At 39.5% G+C, this 16,745-nt stretch overlaps 1 protein-coding gene across 3 annotated transcripts in view; it reads right to left on the bottom strand.

Moving 5' to 3' along the window:
- Positions 1–16,745, bottom strand: part of CHEK2 (checkpoint kinase 2) — a 43,905-nt gene that overhangs the window by 21,757 nt on the left and 5,403 nt on the right. For 2 of the 3 annotated variants that reach the window (XM_059040230.2, XM_059040227.2), the window contains exons 4-8: positions 9,342–9,466; positions 9,077–9,224; positions 6,574–6,664; positions 3,768–3,876; positions 1,148–1,201 (exon numbers count right to left, since the gene is read on the bottom strand). In XM_059040230.2, coding sequence (XP_058896213.1) covers positions 1,148–1,201; positions 3,768–3,876; positions 6,574–6,664; positions 9,077–9,224; positions 9,342–9,466 — 527 coding nt within the window. The remainder of the gene's footprint in view (positions 1–1,147; positions 1,202–3,767; positions 3,877–6,573; positions 6,665–9,076; positions 9,225–9,341; positions 9,467–16,745) is intronic. The other variant, XM_067015876.1, reaches the window with a different exon arrangement.

Here is a 16,745-nt window from a genome sequence, read left to right as displayed (position 1 = left end):
GGGATCAGTCCCACTAGTACAACTTTCTCTTCTCACATCTTTAGATTCTTTCCATTGAGAAAAGGTCATCACTGCACAAAAAAGACAAGAACTATTTATACTCAATGAGGCCACAGGCACCGTTTAATCATCCAGGATGTTGTCATACTTATTGGATACCCTTGGATTTATTTGATTTATTCCAACTGAGGTGAAGGGAAATCGGCACCATCAAGAGGTGTTTAGAGGTGTGAAATTTTCAGGTATAATTAAACCAAATGTACCAAATGAGCATTGTCTCCACAAACACAATCAGTTGATCAAGCACCCATAAGACATTGTATTTAGGAGACTTACTGTCTCTTTTGGTCCAGAACTAAGTCAGTGGAAATATCACATAATTATTTAAGTATAAAAATCTTTATAAAGTATTGTCCTTTCACAGGGAGGGGGAAGGGTAAGCTGGGACGAAGTAAGAGAGTGGCATAGACATATATACACTACCAAATGTAAAACAGATAGCTAGTGGGAAGCAGCCGCATAGCACAGGGATATGAGCTTGGTGCTTTGTGACCACCTAGAGGGGTGGGATAGGTAGGCAGGGAGGGATATGCAACAGGGAGGGCATATGGGGATATATGTATATGTATAGCTGATTCACTTTGTTATAGAGCAGAAACTAACACAACATTGTAAAACAATTATACTCTGATAAAGATGTTAAAAAAAAAAAAAGTATTGGGCTTCCCTGGTGGCGCAGTGGTTGAGAATCCGCCTGCCAATGCAGAGGACACGGGTTCGTGCCCCGGTCTGGGAAGATCTCACATGCCGCGGAGCGGCTGGGCCCGTGAGCCATGGCCACTGAGCCTGTGCTTCCGGAGCCTGGGCTCCGCAGCAGGAGAGGCCACAACAGTGTGAGGCCTGCATACCGGAAAAAAAAAAAAAAAAAGTATTGTCCTTACAAAATTTCAGGGTAAAGCTCTTCCCAGCTAAATGATAGCTAAACACATGCATGCATGCATACACACACGAACACACATGTACACACACACACAATTAAGGAATCCAGGTTAATACTAGCTTTATTACACTGAAGTGCTTTGCACTCTCCCCATATTTTGACATAAATGAATTTAAGTATGGGTCATTTTTTTACAGCAGTACTTACATGATTTAGTTTTTTCAAAATTTCTATTTCTGTTTCAACATTGAGTGCTGGATCCTTTGAAAAAAAAAATTAGAGTTTATTAGTAATAATAATAGCCAATATTCAGAAAATATTTACAGTTCAATTTAGCTGAATAAAGGCTGCCTGGACTTCCCTGGTGGCGCAGTGGTTAAGAACCCACCTGCCAATGCAGGGGACACAGCTTTGAGCCCTGGTCCGGGAAGATCCCACATGCCGTGGAGCAACTAAGCCCGTGCACCACAACTACTGAGCCTGCGCTCTAGAGCACGAGAGCCACAACTACTGAAGCCCTCGCGCCTAGAGCCCATGCTCTGCGACAAGGGAAGCCACCACAATGAGAAGCCCGCACACTGCAATGAAGAGTAGCTCCCACTCACCACAACTAGAGAAAGCCCATGCACGGCAACAAAGACCCAATACAGCCAAAAATAAAAACAAATAAATAAATAAATTTATTTTTTAAAAAAAGAATCTGCCTGCCAATGCAGGGGTTCGAGCCCTGGTCCAGGAAGATCCCACATGCTGCGGAGCAACTAAGCCCGTGCGCCACAACTACTGAGCCTGTGTTCTAGAGCCCGCGAGCCACAACTACGGAGCCTGCACGCCACTACTGAAGCCTGCCTGCCTAGAGCCCATGCTCCTCAACAGGAGAAGCCACTGCAATGAGAAGCCCATGCACCACAATGAAGAGTAACCCCCGCTCGCCACAACTAGAAAAAGCCCTCGTGCAGCAACGAAGACCCAACATAGCCAAAACTAAATTAATTAATTAATCAATTAAAAAAAAAAAAAAAGACTGCCTGAGTTCCAAAGTCAGCACTATTCACAGAGAAATCAAGGCGCAGAGGTGGATGAATTACACAGCTCACCTAAAATCACCCTACAAAATGCTTGGCAAATAGTAAGCATTCAATAATGACCAGGGTCTATGCCAAGCTCTTTATTTAAAAGGGTCATCTCATGTAAGCCTCATAATCCAAGTGAACTGGGTTCTAAAAGTATCCCCATTTCACAGATGGAACAACTGAGGCTCAGAGAAAGGAAGCCACTTGCTGCAGTTCCCACAGCCAGAAACAATGTGTGTTTCCACTGTTCTCACACTGACCTGGTAAGCTCTGCTTGTCTCATCAACTGTGGAATTGCTTACATTCATAAAAATGATACAACAAACAAAAACCATAGACAAGAAGGTATTCAATTAAAATGTGTAAAGAAAACGTCAAGTCACATTTCTAATAATAGAGGGGACCCAGGTTCCAATTTCAAGTGCAAGCTGAGATATTTACTGAGACTCTAACGAGAGGAGGCTTCAGGATAGCAAAGTTGCTCTCCATTACAATTCCAAAAGGATGACTCGAGTTACTCAACCTCATGGGCTACACCCTCCAAAAGCAAAGAGGATATAGAATTACATATTTATGTAAAATGGACTTCAGCAAAGAAACCCAGATGTTTAATTTTAAAAACCTGCCTCTTCCTGTAAGCCGGTAAACTTATTACCAAATCCGGGTGTACTCTGATGATGGAGAGGTCTAAAGAGTCCGATAGGATTTGAAAGATGAAATTAAGAAGTAAAATTGTGCTCCAAGTCATTAAGAATCTGGTAGGTTATTTTCTTCCCCCCAAAATGGGAAACAAATCCAGAATCACAGGGGAAAGATCTATAACAATGTGAACACTGAAAGGAAATTCCTCTTGCTGTGTGAGAATGGCATTGTCTAGGGAGAAAAAAAAAAGAAATTGATCTTTAAAGAATGTTAGAGTATAATAGCCAGAAACAGCTGGCCACAAAGGAAAACGTGATTAGAGGCTATGTTTCACATTACTTTGCTGGGTCATGTGTTGAAAGACAAATACACTTGGCCACTTCAGCAACTCATAAGCGTGTATTATAGAAAATGTAATAAAATGAATGGTTACCATATAAAGAGACTATTAAAATAATTTAATTAAGATTTTTAAAAATCTATAAACATGAAGGAATTCATTGGCACGTTATCAGCAAGAGCAAAGAATTAGAAATTCCCTAAATGACCTAACTTATCTAAATGATCAACCAGAGAAATGGCTGAATAAATTATGATAAAATTGGTTAAACGGAGACTCGATCATCAAAAAGGATATATTAGGGAAAAGTATATGTATTAATGCTTATGTGAAAAAGCAAAATGCAAAACTGTATGCACAATATGATCTCAACCATCAAGAAATAGAAATTCATAGGAACAAAGACTAGAAGGAAGTAGAAAACTGAAAACAGCTGTGGGGTTACAGTGGTGGGGATACGGCTGGATTTTTTTTTTTCCTAATTTCCTTTCATTTATTGTAAAAACAGTCTTGTAACAACTTGGAAGGGAAAAAAAAGCAAAAACAAGTTCCTGCTATGTGTATTATAATGTATAACCAAATATTTTTGGAACTAAATTATCTATAAGTAAATGTTTAGATTAGTTGAATATACTCAAAAATTTTCAATGTTCTTTGATACAAATTCTGAGCAATAAATCCTTCCTGACATTGAAAATCACCACTCTAAAATTATTTGGGGAAGGTAAGAAGTGTTAAGAATGACCAAACAGCCACAAACAAGGGTACTTACTGCCTCTCTCTCGGAGCCAATAGCAAACTTCCTTTTGCTGATGATCTTTATGGCTACTTTCTTACACGTCTTCCTCTCGAAAGCTAGCTTCACCTCACCACAGGCGCCACTACAGGGAAAAACACAGAAAGTGACTGACTGTCAAAATGTTTTTAATCCTGAGACCCACCACTCTTGAACTGGCCTCAACCATTTCGAGTTAAAGACAGCCCATTGTCTCTGTTTTCAGAAACCTCACCAGTGTAAAATGTCAAAAGCACAAGTGAATAGGGACCATCCAGCAGCACTGAGTCAGCTCCAAATGCCACTTTTTGAGCTGAGTGATATAGACTTAGGTCTTGCTGTCACCCCAGATTGTGAAACTCTCAGAAAGACACTAAGAACAAATCAGAGAGAAATGATTTATCCCAGGGGCCAGAGAAAGACCAAATATGACCAAGTCCAAGTTAAAAATGAGTGCCTGAAACAAGTAATAGTAAACAGCAACTGCAAATGAATTACTTTCACTGATCCATTTCTCTTCTTTCTTATCCTGTCTTCAAAGGAAGTGCGTAAACAGTTGATGCCATGAATTGCACCCGAAATAAAATCACAATACATACGAAACCAAAAGTGCACCGTGTATCTGCTTGCAGCAAGCTCTTGAAGATTTGCAATTAATTGGGATGCTAAAATGGAGGAGGACTGCTACCCAGGATGACACCCAGTAGAGTTAATCAAGCATCAGTCCCCCGTTACCTGCCTCAAGTAGACTTTTCTAACCACTGTGGGTTGGGGGATGGGGTGAGGGGGGGGTGCCAAGACATCTTTTTTACTATGTATTGTGTATATACATAACATAAAATTTACCATTGTAATCATTCTTTTTTGTCAATCCTATTAACATTTTAACAAAAATGACATTTTATTTTTTGTTTTGTTTTGTGGGGTTTTTTTTTTTTGCTTTATCTTAAAGATTCTTTTTTTTTTTTTTATTGGTATATAGTTGCTTTACATGCCATTATAATCATTTTAAAGTATACAATTCAGTGGCATTAAGTACATCCACAATGTTGTGCAGCCATCACCTCTATCTAGTTCCGGAAATTTTTCATCAGCACAAATGGAAACTCCAAACCCATTAAGTGTTCACTCTCCTTTTTTCCCTGCCCCCAGCCCCTGGCAACCTCTAATCTGCTTTCTCTCTCTATGGATTTGCCTGCTCAGAATATCTCGCATCAGTGGAATCATACACTATGTGGTCTTTTGTGTCTGACTTATTTCACTTGGAATGTTTTGAAGGTTCACCCATGCGGTAGTATGTATCAGTATTCCATTCCTTTTTATAGCTAAATAATAGCCCATTTTATGGATATATCACGTTTTGTGTATCCATTCTTTTGTTGATGGACACTTAGGTTGTTCCCACCTTTTCGCTACTGTGAATAGAGCTGCAGTGAACTGTTCGTGCACAAGTTTTTGTTGAACATTTGTTTTCAATATGGGGGGTATATACCTAAGAAGGGGAATTACTGTGTCATATGGTAATTCTGTTTAACTTTCTGAGAAAACATCAAACTATTTCCCACAGTGGCTGCACCATCTTACATTCCCAACAGCAGCGCATAAGGGTGCCAATTTCTCCGCATCCTCACAAACACATGTCACTTTCCATCTCTTTATTATGGCCATCCTAATGGGTGTGAAGCAGCATCTCATTGTGGTTTTGATTTGCACTTCCCTAATGACTAATGATGCTGAGTATCTTCTCAAGTGGTTTTTGGCCATTTCTATATCTTCTTTGGAGAAATGTCCTTTGCCCATTTTTAAATTGGGTTATCTTTTTGTTGTTGTTAACTTGGGTTGTTAATTGGGTTAACTTTTGTTGTAAAAGTTCTTTATCTATTCTAAATACTAGATTCTTATCAGATATATCATTTGCAATATTTTCTCTCATTTTATGGCTTGTGTTTCACTCTCTTGATAGTGTCTTTTGAGGCAAAAGTTTTAAAATTTGACGAAGTCTAATTTTTCTATTTTTTTCTTTCATTGCTTGCGCTTTTGGCGCCATTTAAGAAACCACAGCTGGGACGCCCCTGGTGGCGCAATGGTTAAGAATCCGCCTGCCAATGCAGGGGACATGGGTTGGAGCCCTGGTCTGGGAAGATCCCACATGCTGCGGAGCAACTAAGCCCATGCACCACAACTACTGAGCCTGCACTCTAGAGCCCGTGAGCCACAACTACTGAGCCCGCATGCCACAACTACTGAAGCCCTCATACCTAGAGTCCGTGCTCCTCAATAAGAGAAGCCACCTCAATGAGAAGCCCACACACCACAATGAAGAGTAGACCCCACTTGTTGCAACTAGAGAAAGCCCGCGTGCAGCAACAAAGATCCAAAGCAGACAAAGATAAGATAAAATTTTTTAAAAAAAGAAAAAAAAAAAAAAAAAAAAAAAAGAAATGCAGTAAATGTTTCTTTATGGAAGGTAATGAAAATGTTCTAAAACTGATTGTGGTAAAGGCTTCAAAGCTCTGTGAATATATTAAAAACCACTGAACTGTATATTTTTAAATGGATGAATTATATGGTATGCAAGTTATATCTCAATAAAACTGCTTTTAAAAAGTTATCACCAATAAAATTTATAAAGAAAAACTGTTCAACTGATCATTATAAGTCAATAACATACCGATCACAAATAGGTACCCTACAAATATTATGAATACATAATGAATGCCATAAAACCAGGAACAAAAAATTAACCAATGACAAATGTTTAGAAAGAAATTAAGTGCAAGTTCCACAAGAAAAAAAAAATTACCTTCCAAGAGTTTTTGACATGATGTATTCGTCTCTTAATTCCTTGGGATAAACTGACTGATCATCTACAGTCAGATCAAAAAATACAAAAACTAAGGAAAAAATGACAGAAATAGGTCTCATTAATCCATTTGATAAAGATAAATGGTCCTATAACTTAGTAAACGTATGGAATATAAGACAATCATTCTTAATTCCATTTAACATCTAATCCCAAAGAAATCATTTAGCTAGGCTAATGCATGTCGTGAAACCCTTGAAAAATGATGACAGACAAGCTTCATTCCACAATGGAAACACACAGCATCATTCTCACTATAATGCAGGAAACTCATACATAAATGCTATTCTTATTCCTTGACCTCAGAACAGTTATCAACTGCACAGGCCCAGAACCAAAAGGCAATTAGTTTGAATCTAGAAAATATGTTCTAGGCAAGTAAATATCCAAAAAAAGTCAGGCCAGAGGTCACATACTAGTATTATCTTCTCTCAACCATTTCTACCTTTACCTAGTTGGTATTTTATAGTGCAAACCACCTTGAACTTACTTGTAAAATTAACTAAATAACACTTTCCCCCAAAATCCCCTTTATTTCTTCACTATTCCGCCTGTAACTCAGAAAAAGAAAACCAAAAAACCACTCATTTCATAATTTAACCATCCATTGGGCCAAACCTGCAATCAGTTATCAAACATTCCAGTTCTACAAAGTGGTAAATTTTCAACTGCCTATAATATCTGGAAAGAGTGAAATTTGTTAAGACCCTTGAGTTTCTCAGATTTCAGGTGATGGGTCTTGACCTCCCTGGAGTAACCTAGAGATCAGACTCTGGCACAAATCTGAACCAGCTCAGCATGCTTCAATCCAGGCTGGTCCCCGGAAGGCAGACAGCTAGCTGCCTAATGAATGAGACCAGCTGGCTACGTAGGATACAACCATTCCTCCCTGCTTATTGATATTGATGAACCTAGATGTTACAGTGACACCTGAGAATCAGGGAATTTCAGGGGCTCTGGAGATGTATTTTCCCAAGTGTCGAGGTCTACTTCAGGGGCTGTAAACTCAGTTGACTACACAAGCCAGGAAAGTCATGCACACAGGTAAGGCTGGAGTGAGTGTAAGATGTGGAGACTTGAACAGGAAAACATCATCCATCTAAAGGAGGCAACCTCTACTTAGCACCTACAAATCCTCAAATTAGGGATAATATGCTCAAGTATGGCCAGATATTCCATCTTTTCAAAGAAAACTGGATTTTCATATTAAAGCACAAATATCAGTAAAGGCCTAAAAAAATGTCAGTAGGCTGAATCAGTCTGCAGAGTACCAGTTTGATCGATTTCCATCACGGCCACATAACACTTTTGTTCAAATAAGAAAAGGTGCCCTTCAGATAGAACAATTAGAAAAAGATGGCACACCACCTGTCAAGTAAAGGACAGGCCACATTTCAGCGACCAGTTGCCCACCTCGACCAGGTGCTCACAAACAGCAAAAGCCTGTGCAGCTGTCCTGACTATAATTATCAGACAGGAAATAAAATAGTCAGAAAACAGGAGAAACTAAGGCAATCATAAAATGTACTACAAGATGTCCAGAATAGCCATAATTCCGAGATGCCAGTCTGAAGACTGGCTGCATGAGAATCACCTGGGCAGGATTTTTGAAATCCCTGGAACTAGTGGATCAGGATTTATGGGACAGTGCCTCTGGGAATCTATATTTTTAAGGTATTATCCATACAAACACATACCATTCCAAGCCGCTCAACTCTCAGATAGTTCTGGGAAGTTCTGTGAGTTTTTTTTTCAAATTAAAGAAATGAGAGTATCCCTCTTGTCCAAGATTTCAAAATCACTGTGAGCTATATTTAATTCTGTAGGTTGTTTTTAATCACACCGAATGACAACTGTTCATTTTAGATGTGATATTCATGAAGTTTTAGGAATAGATACTTATAAAATACTACCTAATAATGATGATAAACATCTCCACTTTCAAAGGATAACCACGTCATATTTAAGAAGGTAGAAGGTGTAAATTGAGATTGTTACAGAAAAACCCATAGCCTAATGCCAGGTTATATATAATAGTTCAATAAATATATGCAGAAATTAATGACCAAAAGGAATAAAGAAAGGGAAGAATAAGGAAGGAAAAGAAAAAGAGGGGGAAGGGATGAACTAATGGCCTAAAATAACAACTCATAGATAGCTAAGACTGATGTGATAAAAGTGAATCAATTAATGAGTGATAACTAAGCAAAATGATAATTTAAAGCATGTGGCTTTAAATAAAACTAATCAAACCATTTAAACCTTAGAAAATCTGTCTTGATAGAAATTTTGATTGTTAAAAAATGCAACTAGGATTGAGGTGAATCTTGAATACTAACCTACTTACTTTATGTACCTAAATATACTCTGCAAAGGACACAATGTCATTTTTCCTTTTATACAGGAAGAAAAAATTCCAGTGACCAGAAGATAATAATATTACCTTTATTACTCCATACTGAAAGTGCAATTTCAGAATTGTTATTCAAAGGAAGGCGTCTTCCTTTCCCTACAAGATCTCTATTTACAAAGGTTCCATTCCCACTGTGATCTTCTATATATGCGATGTATGAGTTTTTAGGACCCATTTCCTAAAATAGAAAACATTTTATTTCAAAGTTTTAATGGTGGGCGTTTCAGTGGGGAGACAACTAACAGTGATGTCTAGATGACCAGTTCTCCCAAAAGTCTGGATATTTGCCACCTACTCTGAAGATCCGAAAGTGCTTCTTGCTGTAAGTCCGGTATTTATCGGTTTTTTTCAGCAGGGGCTCATCAAAGCAGTATTCACAGTTTCTATCCCTCCCAAACCAGTAGCTGTCGTTAACACACTCTGTAACACAAAAGCACATCCCAGAGGGCTGTTGAATTTCATGTATCAAACACCTTTAAAAACTGCTCATAAAATCTGCTTGTAGGAAAATAGCCTAAGAAGGCATCAAAATTTTAGATTTGTCCATCAAGATTTTATAAGATTCAAAATCAGTGGAGAGAAAAAAACCAAATATTTCCAACGAGTTTAACAAATTATGGTTTATACATAGCCATGAAATGCTAAGCAGTCATTAAAATTCTCAAATAATTTTTAATGATTTGGAAAAATACTTATGATATAATAATAACTTCCTACTTATTACTCTCCTGAGGCTTCCCATCATACTTAGTATGAAATCTACACTCCGCATGGCAGGCTAGATGCTCAGGATCTGGCCCCTGCATCCCTCCCAACTTCACCTTGTACCTCTCCCCTTGATCGCTACTCAGCTCCACTGGCCTCCTTCCACTGCCCCAAATATGCTGAGTTCAACCTCCCTTGTGGCCTTTGAATTCTTCATTCCCAGTGATATGAATGGCCAGCTTGCCTTTTGTGTCTGCAAATTATCATCTTCCACTCAGCTTTCTGTATAAGCACACTCCCAGCTCACCACCCACCCACCATAATCACAAGAGCCTGTTATGTTTCCCTCTATAACTGAAAATTATCTTGATTATTTGTGTATTGTCTCCTGGCATCCCCCTGTTAGAACAAATTCCAGAAGGGCAGCCTTGAGTCTCTTGTTTAAGAATACAGCTCCAGGGGCTTCCCTGGTGGCGCAGTGGTTGAGAGTCCGCCTGCCGATGCAGGAGACACGGGTTCGTGCCCTGGTCCGGGAAGATCCCACATGCCGCGGAGCAACTAAGCCCGTGAGCCATGGCCGCTAGGCCTGCGTGTCCGGAGCCTGTGCTCCGCAACGGGAGAGGCCACAACAGTGAGAGGCCCGCATACTGCAAAAAAAAAAAAAAAAAAAAAAAAGAATACAGCTCCAGCACCTAGGACAATGAACATGGTAGGCAAGCAAAATGTTCATGGAAAGACAGACTAGGGAAAATAATTACCAACTCATGCCACCATCAAAGGACTATTTCCCTAATATCTGTAAAGTTTCTACAAAGCAATAAGAAAAAGACAAACAATCCAGTAGAAAATAGGTAAAGGATACAAAAAATTTTGTAAGAGACAGAAATACAAATGGCTCAAACATATGAAAAGATGGTCAAGCTAACCCAATACAAGAAATTCTGAAAACCATACATTAAGATTCCATGTTTCGGGCTTCCCTGGTGGCGCAGTGGTTGAGAGTCCGCCTGCCGATGCAGGGGACACGGGTTTGTTCCCCAGTCTGGGAAGATCCCACATGTTGCGGAGCGGCTAGGCCCGTGAGCCATGGCCGCTGAGCCTGCACGTCTGGAGCCTGTGCTCCACAACGCGAGAGACCACAACAGTGAGAGGTCCACGTACTGCAAAAAAAAAAAAAAAAAAAAAAAAAGATTCCATGTTTCAACTTTCAGATTGACAAAAATCAAAAAGTTTCATATTATACTGTGTTGCCAAGAGGCATGAAGAAGCAGGTATTTCCCATAGTTTCCAGTAAGAATGTAATTTATACACCGTCTAGGGAGGAAAATTTGGCAACACCAAAATTACATATGTAGAGGCTTCCCTGGTGGCGCAGTGGTTAAGAATCCGCCTGCCAATGCAGGGGACACAGCTTCGAGCCCTGCTCCAGGAAGATCCCACATGCCGCAGAGCAACTAAACCCGTGCACCATAACTACTGAGCCTGTACTCTAGAGCCTGCCAGCCACAACTACTGAGCCCATGTGCCACAACTACTGAAGCCCGCACGCCTAGAGCCTGTGCTCCACAACAAGAGAAGCCACCGGAATGAGAAGCCTGGGCACCACAACGAAGAGTAGCCCCCACTCGCCGCAACTAGAGAAAGCCCACGCGCAGCAACGAAGACCCAACACAGCCTAAAAAAATAAATAAATAACTTTAAAAAAAATTACATATGCAACCACTTCACACCCATGAAGACGGCTTCAATTTTTTTAAAAAGGAAAATAATAAGTGTTGGCAAGGATGCAAAGAAATAGGAACCCTCATACATTGCTAGTGGGAATGTAAAATGGTACACCTCTGGAAAATTTTGTGGTTCCTCAAAAAGTTAAACATAGGATTGCCTTATGACTCAGCAATTCCACTCCTAAGTAAATACCTCAAAGAACTGAAAACATGTACCCAAACAAATCCTTGTACACAAGTGTTCAAACCAGCACTAGTCACAACAGGCAAATGATGGAAACAAACCAAATGTCTTACAATGGATGGATAAACAAATTGTGATATTTACATACAATGAACTATTTTTCACCCATAAAAAGGAATAAATGCTAAAACGCATACATCTACAACATGGATGAACCTTGAAAACATTATTCTAAGTGAAAGAAGCCAGACATAAAATGTCACAGACTGTATGACTGTATTTATATGAAATATCCAGAATAGTTAAATCCATAGACATAAAATGCAGATTGGTGGTTGCCAGGGGCAGAGGAGGAAGGGACGGGGAGTAACTGCTTAATGGATATAGGGTTTCATTTTGGAGTAAAGGAAATATTTCAGAACTGGACAGAAGTGGTGGTTGCACAATGTTGTGAATGTACTAAAGGTCACTGAACTGTTCACATTAAAATCATTAATTTTAGGGACTTCCCTGGTGGCGCAATGGTTAGGAATCAGCCTGCCAATGCAGGGGATATGGGTTCCATCCCTGGCCTGGGAAGATCCCACATGCCTCGGAGCAGCCAAGCCCATATGCCATAACTGCTGAGCCTGTGCTCTAGAGCCTACAAGCCACAATTACTGAGCCCGTGTGCCACAACTACCGAAGCCTGCACACCTAGAGCCTGTGCTCTGCAACAAGAGATGACACTGCAAAGAGAAGCCTGCGCACCGCAGCAAAAAGTAGCCCCCACTCGTCGCAACCAGAGAAAGCCCGCACGCAGCAACAAAGACCCAACGCAGTCATAAATAAATAAATAAATAAATAAATAAATAATTTTTTAAATGGTTACTTTTATGTAATGTGAATTTCACCTCAATTCCTCAGTTATATATGCACACACGCATTGGTCCAGAAATCCCACTTCTAGGAATTTATCCTACAGATAGAATCATATGTATTACGAAAGGACATAAAGACATATATACTAGGTTATTCACTATAGCATTATTCCTTTTTTAAAAAAATTTATTTATTTATTTATTTATTTTTGGCTGCATTGGGTCTTCATTGCTGCGCACGGGCTTTCTCTAGTCACGGCGAGCGGGGGGCTACTCTTCATTGCTGTGCGCGGGCTTCCCATTGTGGTGGCTTCTCTTGTTGCAGAGCATGGGCTCTAGGTGTGTGGGCTTCAGTAGTTGTGGCTCCTGGGCTCTAGAGCGCAGGCTTAGTTGCTCCACAGCATGTGGAATCTTCCCGAACCAGGGCTTGAACCCATGTCCCCTGCACTGGCAGGCGGATTCTTAACCACTGTGCCACCAGGGAAGACTTACAGCATTATTCTTATAGCAACTTTAATGTCCATTAGTAACAGACTAGTTCAATAAATTTATATATCTACAAAAGAAATAGGGATGTTTACATTCTGATAGAAGAATGTCTAAGATACACTGTTAAATATAAACAACAGGTTACAACCAGTGTGTTGTAAATTACAGTTGGTATAAATAATAAAGGGGGACGGCTTCCCTGGTGGAGCAGTGGCTGAGAGTCCGCCTGCCGATGCAGGGGACACAGGTTCGTGCCCCGGTTCGGGAAGATCTCACATGCCGCAGAGCGGCTGGGCCTGTGAGCCATGGCCGCTGAGCCTGTGCATCTGGAGCCTGTGCTCCCGAACAGAAGAGACCACAACAGTTAGAGGCCCGTGTACCGCAAAAAAATAATAATAAATAAAATTTTAAAAATAATAATAATAATAAAGGGGGAAAAAGAACACATAGATGCTTAGTTGCTTATATGTACACCAAATATTTCTGGAAGGCTACATAAGAAATCAGCAATCCTGGGAAGTAGTTGGGGGAAAGACAGAAATTGGATGGAAGGCCTTGCACCTGTTTTGAATTTTGCACCTAATGCAAATATAACCTCTTCAAAAAGTTAAATTAATCGCTTGAAGAGTTTGCAGTCTGGTGGGGAGACAAACAGGGAAGCAACAACAATACAGCAGGTAGACTCTCCAGGGAAAGCACAGATGCAAGGCTCTGGCAACTCTGCCTGGGACTATCAAAAAGGCTTCATGAGGCAAGACAGGAAGGATAGATTGAACAGCCCTTTTGGAAGGCAACATGGCAGTACCCATTACAAGGTAAAGCCATGCCTATTCTATGATCCAGCAACTCAACACAGGCTCTACTACCCTAGAGAGACATTTGTCCAAATGGCCAAGGAGACAAGGACATTCATTGCAGTCTTGCTTGCAGGAATAAAAACTGGCAACAACCTAAGCATCTATTAACAGGGAAAGGTATAAATGAACCGTGGTATTTCTACTAGAAACCAGGAGATTCTGGACAGTTGAGGAGGAAAGGCATGGAGATTTCATCAGGACACCAACAGTCCAGGGATAATGGACAGAGAGTGGAAAGGGAGGCTGCCCATGGAAGAGCCTGCTCTGACCATGGCTCATTAGAGGAGCCCTCAGGCAGATGTGTGGAGGAGGGCAGGGACAGCAAGGCAGGAGGCAAAGGGACCAAAACTCTCAGTGAGGCAATTAGGAGTAAGAACCCCAGGAAGGATGGGCCCCTTCCCCTAGTTGTGAAGAATGGGGCACAGGTGAGATGGTGACAGGGGAGAGGAACATCACAAATAAGACAAGGATGTCTGCTCTTAAAACTTCTATTCCGTGTAAGAGGTTCAAGTCAGGACAATTAACGGAGGGAGGGAGAGGGAGATGAAAAGCCAAGGCATCCATATTGGAAAGGAAGAAGCAGATCTATCTAATCCTATTCACAAATGACATAATCTTATATGTAGAAAATCCTAAGGAACCCACTAAAAAAGATTAGCCCAAATAAACAAGTTCAGCAACATTAGAGGATACAAGATCAATATTCAAAAACCACTTGTATTTCTACACACTAGCAATGGACAACCTAAAATGAAATTAAGAAAATAATTCCATTTACAATAGCATAAAAAGAATAAAATACTGGGGAATAAATTTAACAAAAGAAATGCAAATCTTATACTCTAAAAGCTACAAAACATTGTTGGAAAAAGTTTGAAAGACCTATGTAAATGTGCATGGATTGGAAGACTTAATGTTGTTAAGATGGCAAAACTCCCAAACTATACACAATTCCTATCAAAATCCCAGCTGCCTTCTTTGCAGAAATTAACAAGCTCAAACTAAAATTCCTATAAAAAAGCAAGGACCCGGAATAGCAAAACAATCTTGAAAATGAAGTACAAAGGGCTTACTTACATTTTGCAGTTTCAAAACTTACTACAGGACTTCGCTCATGGCACAGTGGTTAAGAATCCACCTGCCAGTGCAGGGGACACAGGTTCAAGCCCTGATCTGGGAAGATCCCACATGCCGTGAAGCACTAAGCCCATGCGCCACAACTACTGAGCCTGCACTCTAGAGCCCACAAGCCACAACTACTGAGCCCGTGTGCCACAGTTACTGAAGCCCACGTACCTAGAGCCTGTGCTCTGCAACGAGAAGCTACCACAATGAGAAGCACGCGATAAAGAGTAGCAATGAAGAGTAGCCCCCGCTCACTGCAACTAGAGAAAGCCCATGAGCAGCAACAAAGACCCAATGCAGCCAAAAATAAATAAATAAAAATTTAAAAACTTACTACAAAGCTATCATAATCAAGACAGTGTGGTACTAGTGAAAGGTTAGACATACAGATCAATGGAAAAAAATTAAGAGACAGAAAATAAATCACATTTACAGTCAACTGATTTTCAACAAATTGCCAACACAATTCATTGAGGAAAAAATAGTTTTTTCAAATGGTGCTAGGACAAATGGATATCTACATGTAAAATAATCTAGTTGGAACTTACCTCACACCATATGCAAAAAGCAACTAAAAGAGAATCAAAGATTAATTGCGGGAACTAAAACTATAAGACTCTAAGAAGAAAAAATAGTGATAAGGCTTTGTAACCTTGGGTTAAGCAATTCTGTCTAGATATGACCCCAAAGCAAAAGAAATGAAAGAAAAAATATAAAAATTGGACATAATTAAAATTTAAAATGCGTGTGAATCAAAGAACATCATCAAGAAAGTGAAAAGAAGTGAATGGGAGAAAATATTTGCAAAACACATATCTAGTAAGGGATTTATATCTACCATATAAAAAAGGACACTTACAACTCAATAATAAGACAAACAATCCAATTTTAAAATGAGCAAAGATGGAGATACATGTATATGTATAGCTCATTCACTTTGTTATAAAGCAGAAACTAACACACCACTGTAAAGCAATTATACTCCAATAAAGATGTTTAAAAAAATAAAATAAAAATGAGCATAGGATCTGAATAGACATTTCTCCAAATACATAAAAATGACCAATAAGCACATGAAAAGATGTTTAACATCATTAGAGCCATCAGGGAAATGTAAAACAAAATCACAATGAGATACTACTTCACACCTACTATGATGATGAAAATCAAAAGACATATTAAGTGGTGGCAAAATGTGGAGAAATTAGTACCCTCATACATTAGTAGTGGGAACATGGAATAGTGCAGCTGCTGTGGAAAACAGTTTGGTGGTTTCTTAAAAACTTAAACATGTTATCCAGCAATTCCACTCCTAGGCACTAAATACCCCCAAAAATATTGAAAACAGATACTCAAACAGATACTTGTCACAAATATTCATAGCAGCATTTTTCAAAAGGTCCAAATGTCCCTCAACAGAAGAAGGGATAAAGAAAATGTGATATATTTATACAATATTATTATTCAGATATATTATTCAGACATAAAAAGAAACAAAGTTCTGATACATGATACAACATGAATGAACTTTGAAAATATTATGCTACATGAAAGAAGCCAGACACAAAAGGACAAATATTATGATTTCACTTAAACAAAATATCTAGAATAGGTAAATTCAAAGACAGAGAAAATAGGTTAGAAATTACCAAAAGAACTCAATGGGGAAAGGATAATCTCTTCAATAAATGGTGCTGGGAAAACTGAATAACCACATGCAGAAGAATAAAATTGGACCCCTATCTTACACCA

Source organism: Kogia breviceps, chromosome 15, assembly GCF_026419965.1.
Source record: "Kogia breviceps isolate mKogBre1 chromosome 15, mKogBre1 haplotype 1, whole genome shotgun sequence".
NCBI classification, from domain to species: Eukaryota; Metazoa; Chordata; class Mammalia; order Artiodactyla; family Physeteridae; genus Kogia; species Kogia breviceps.
The sequence above is the reverse complement of the archived record's forward strand: the minus strand, read 5'-3'. Positions and strand labels throughout refer to the sequence as shown.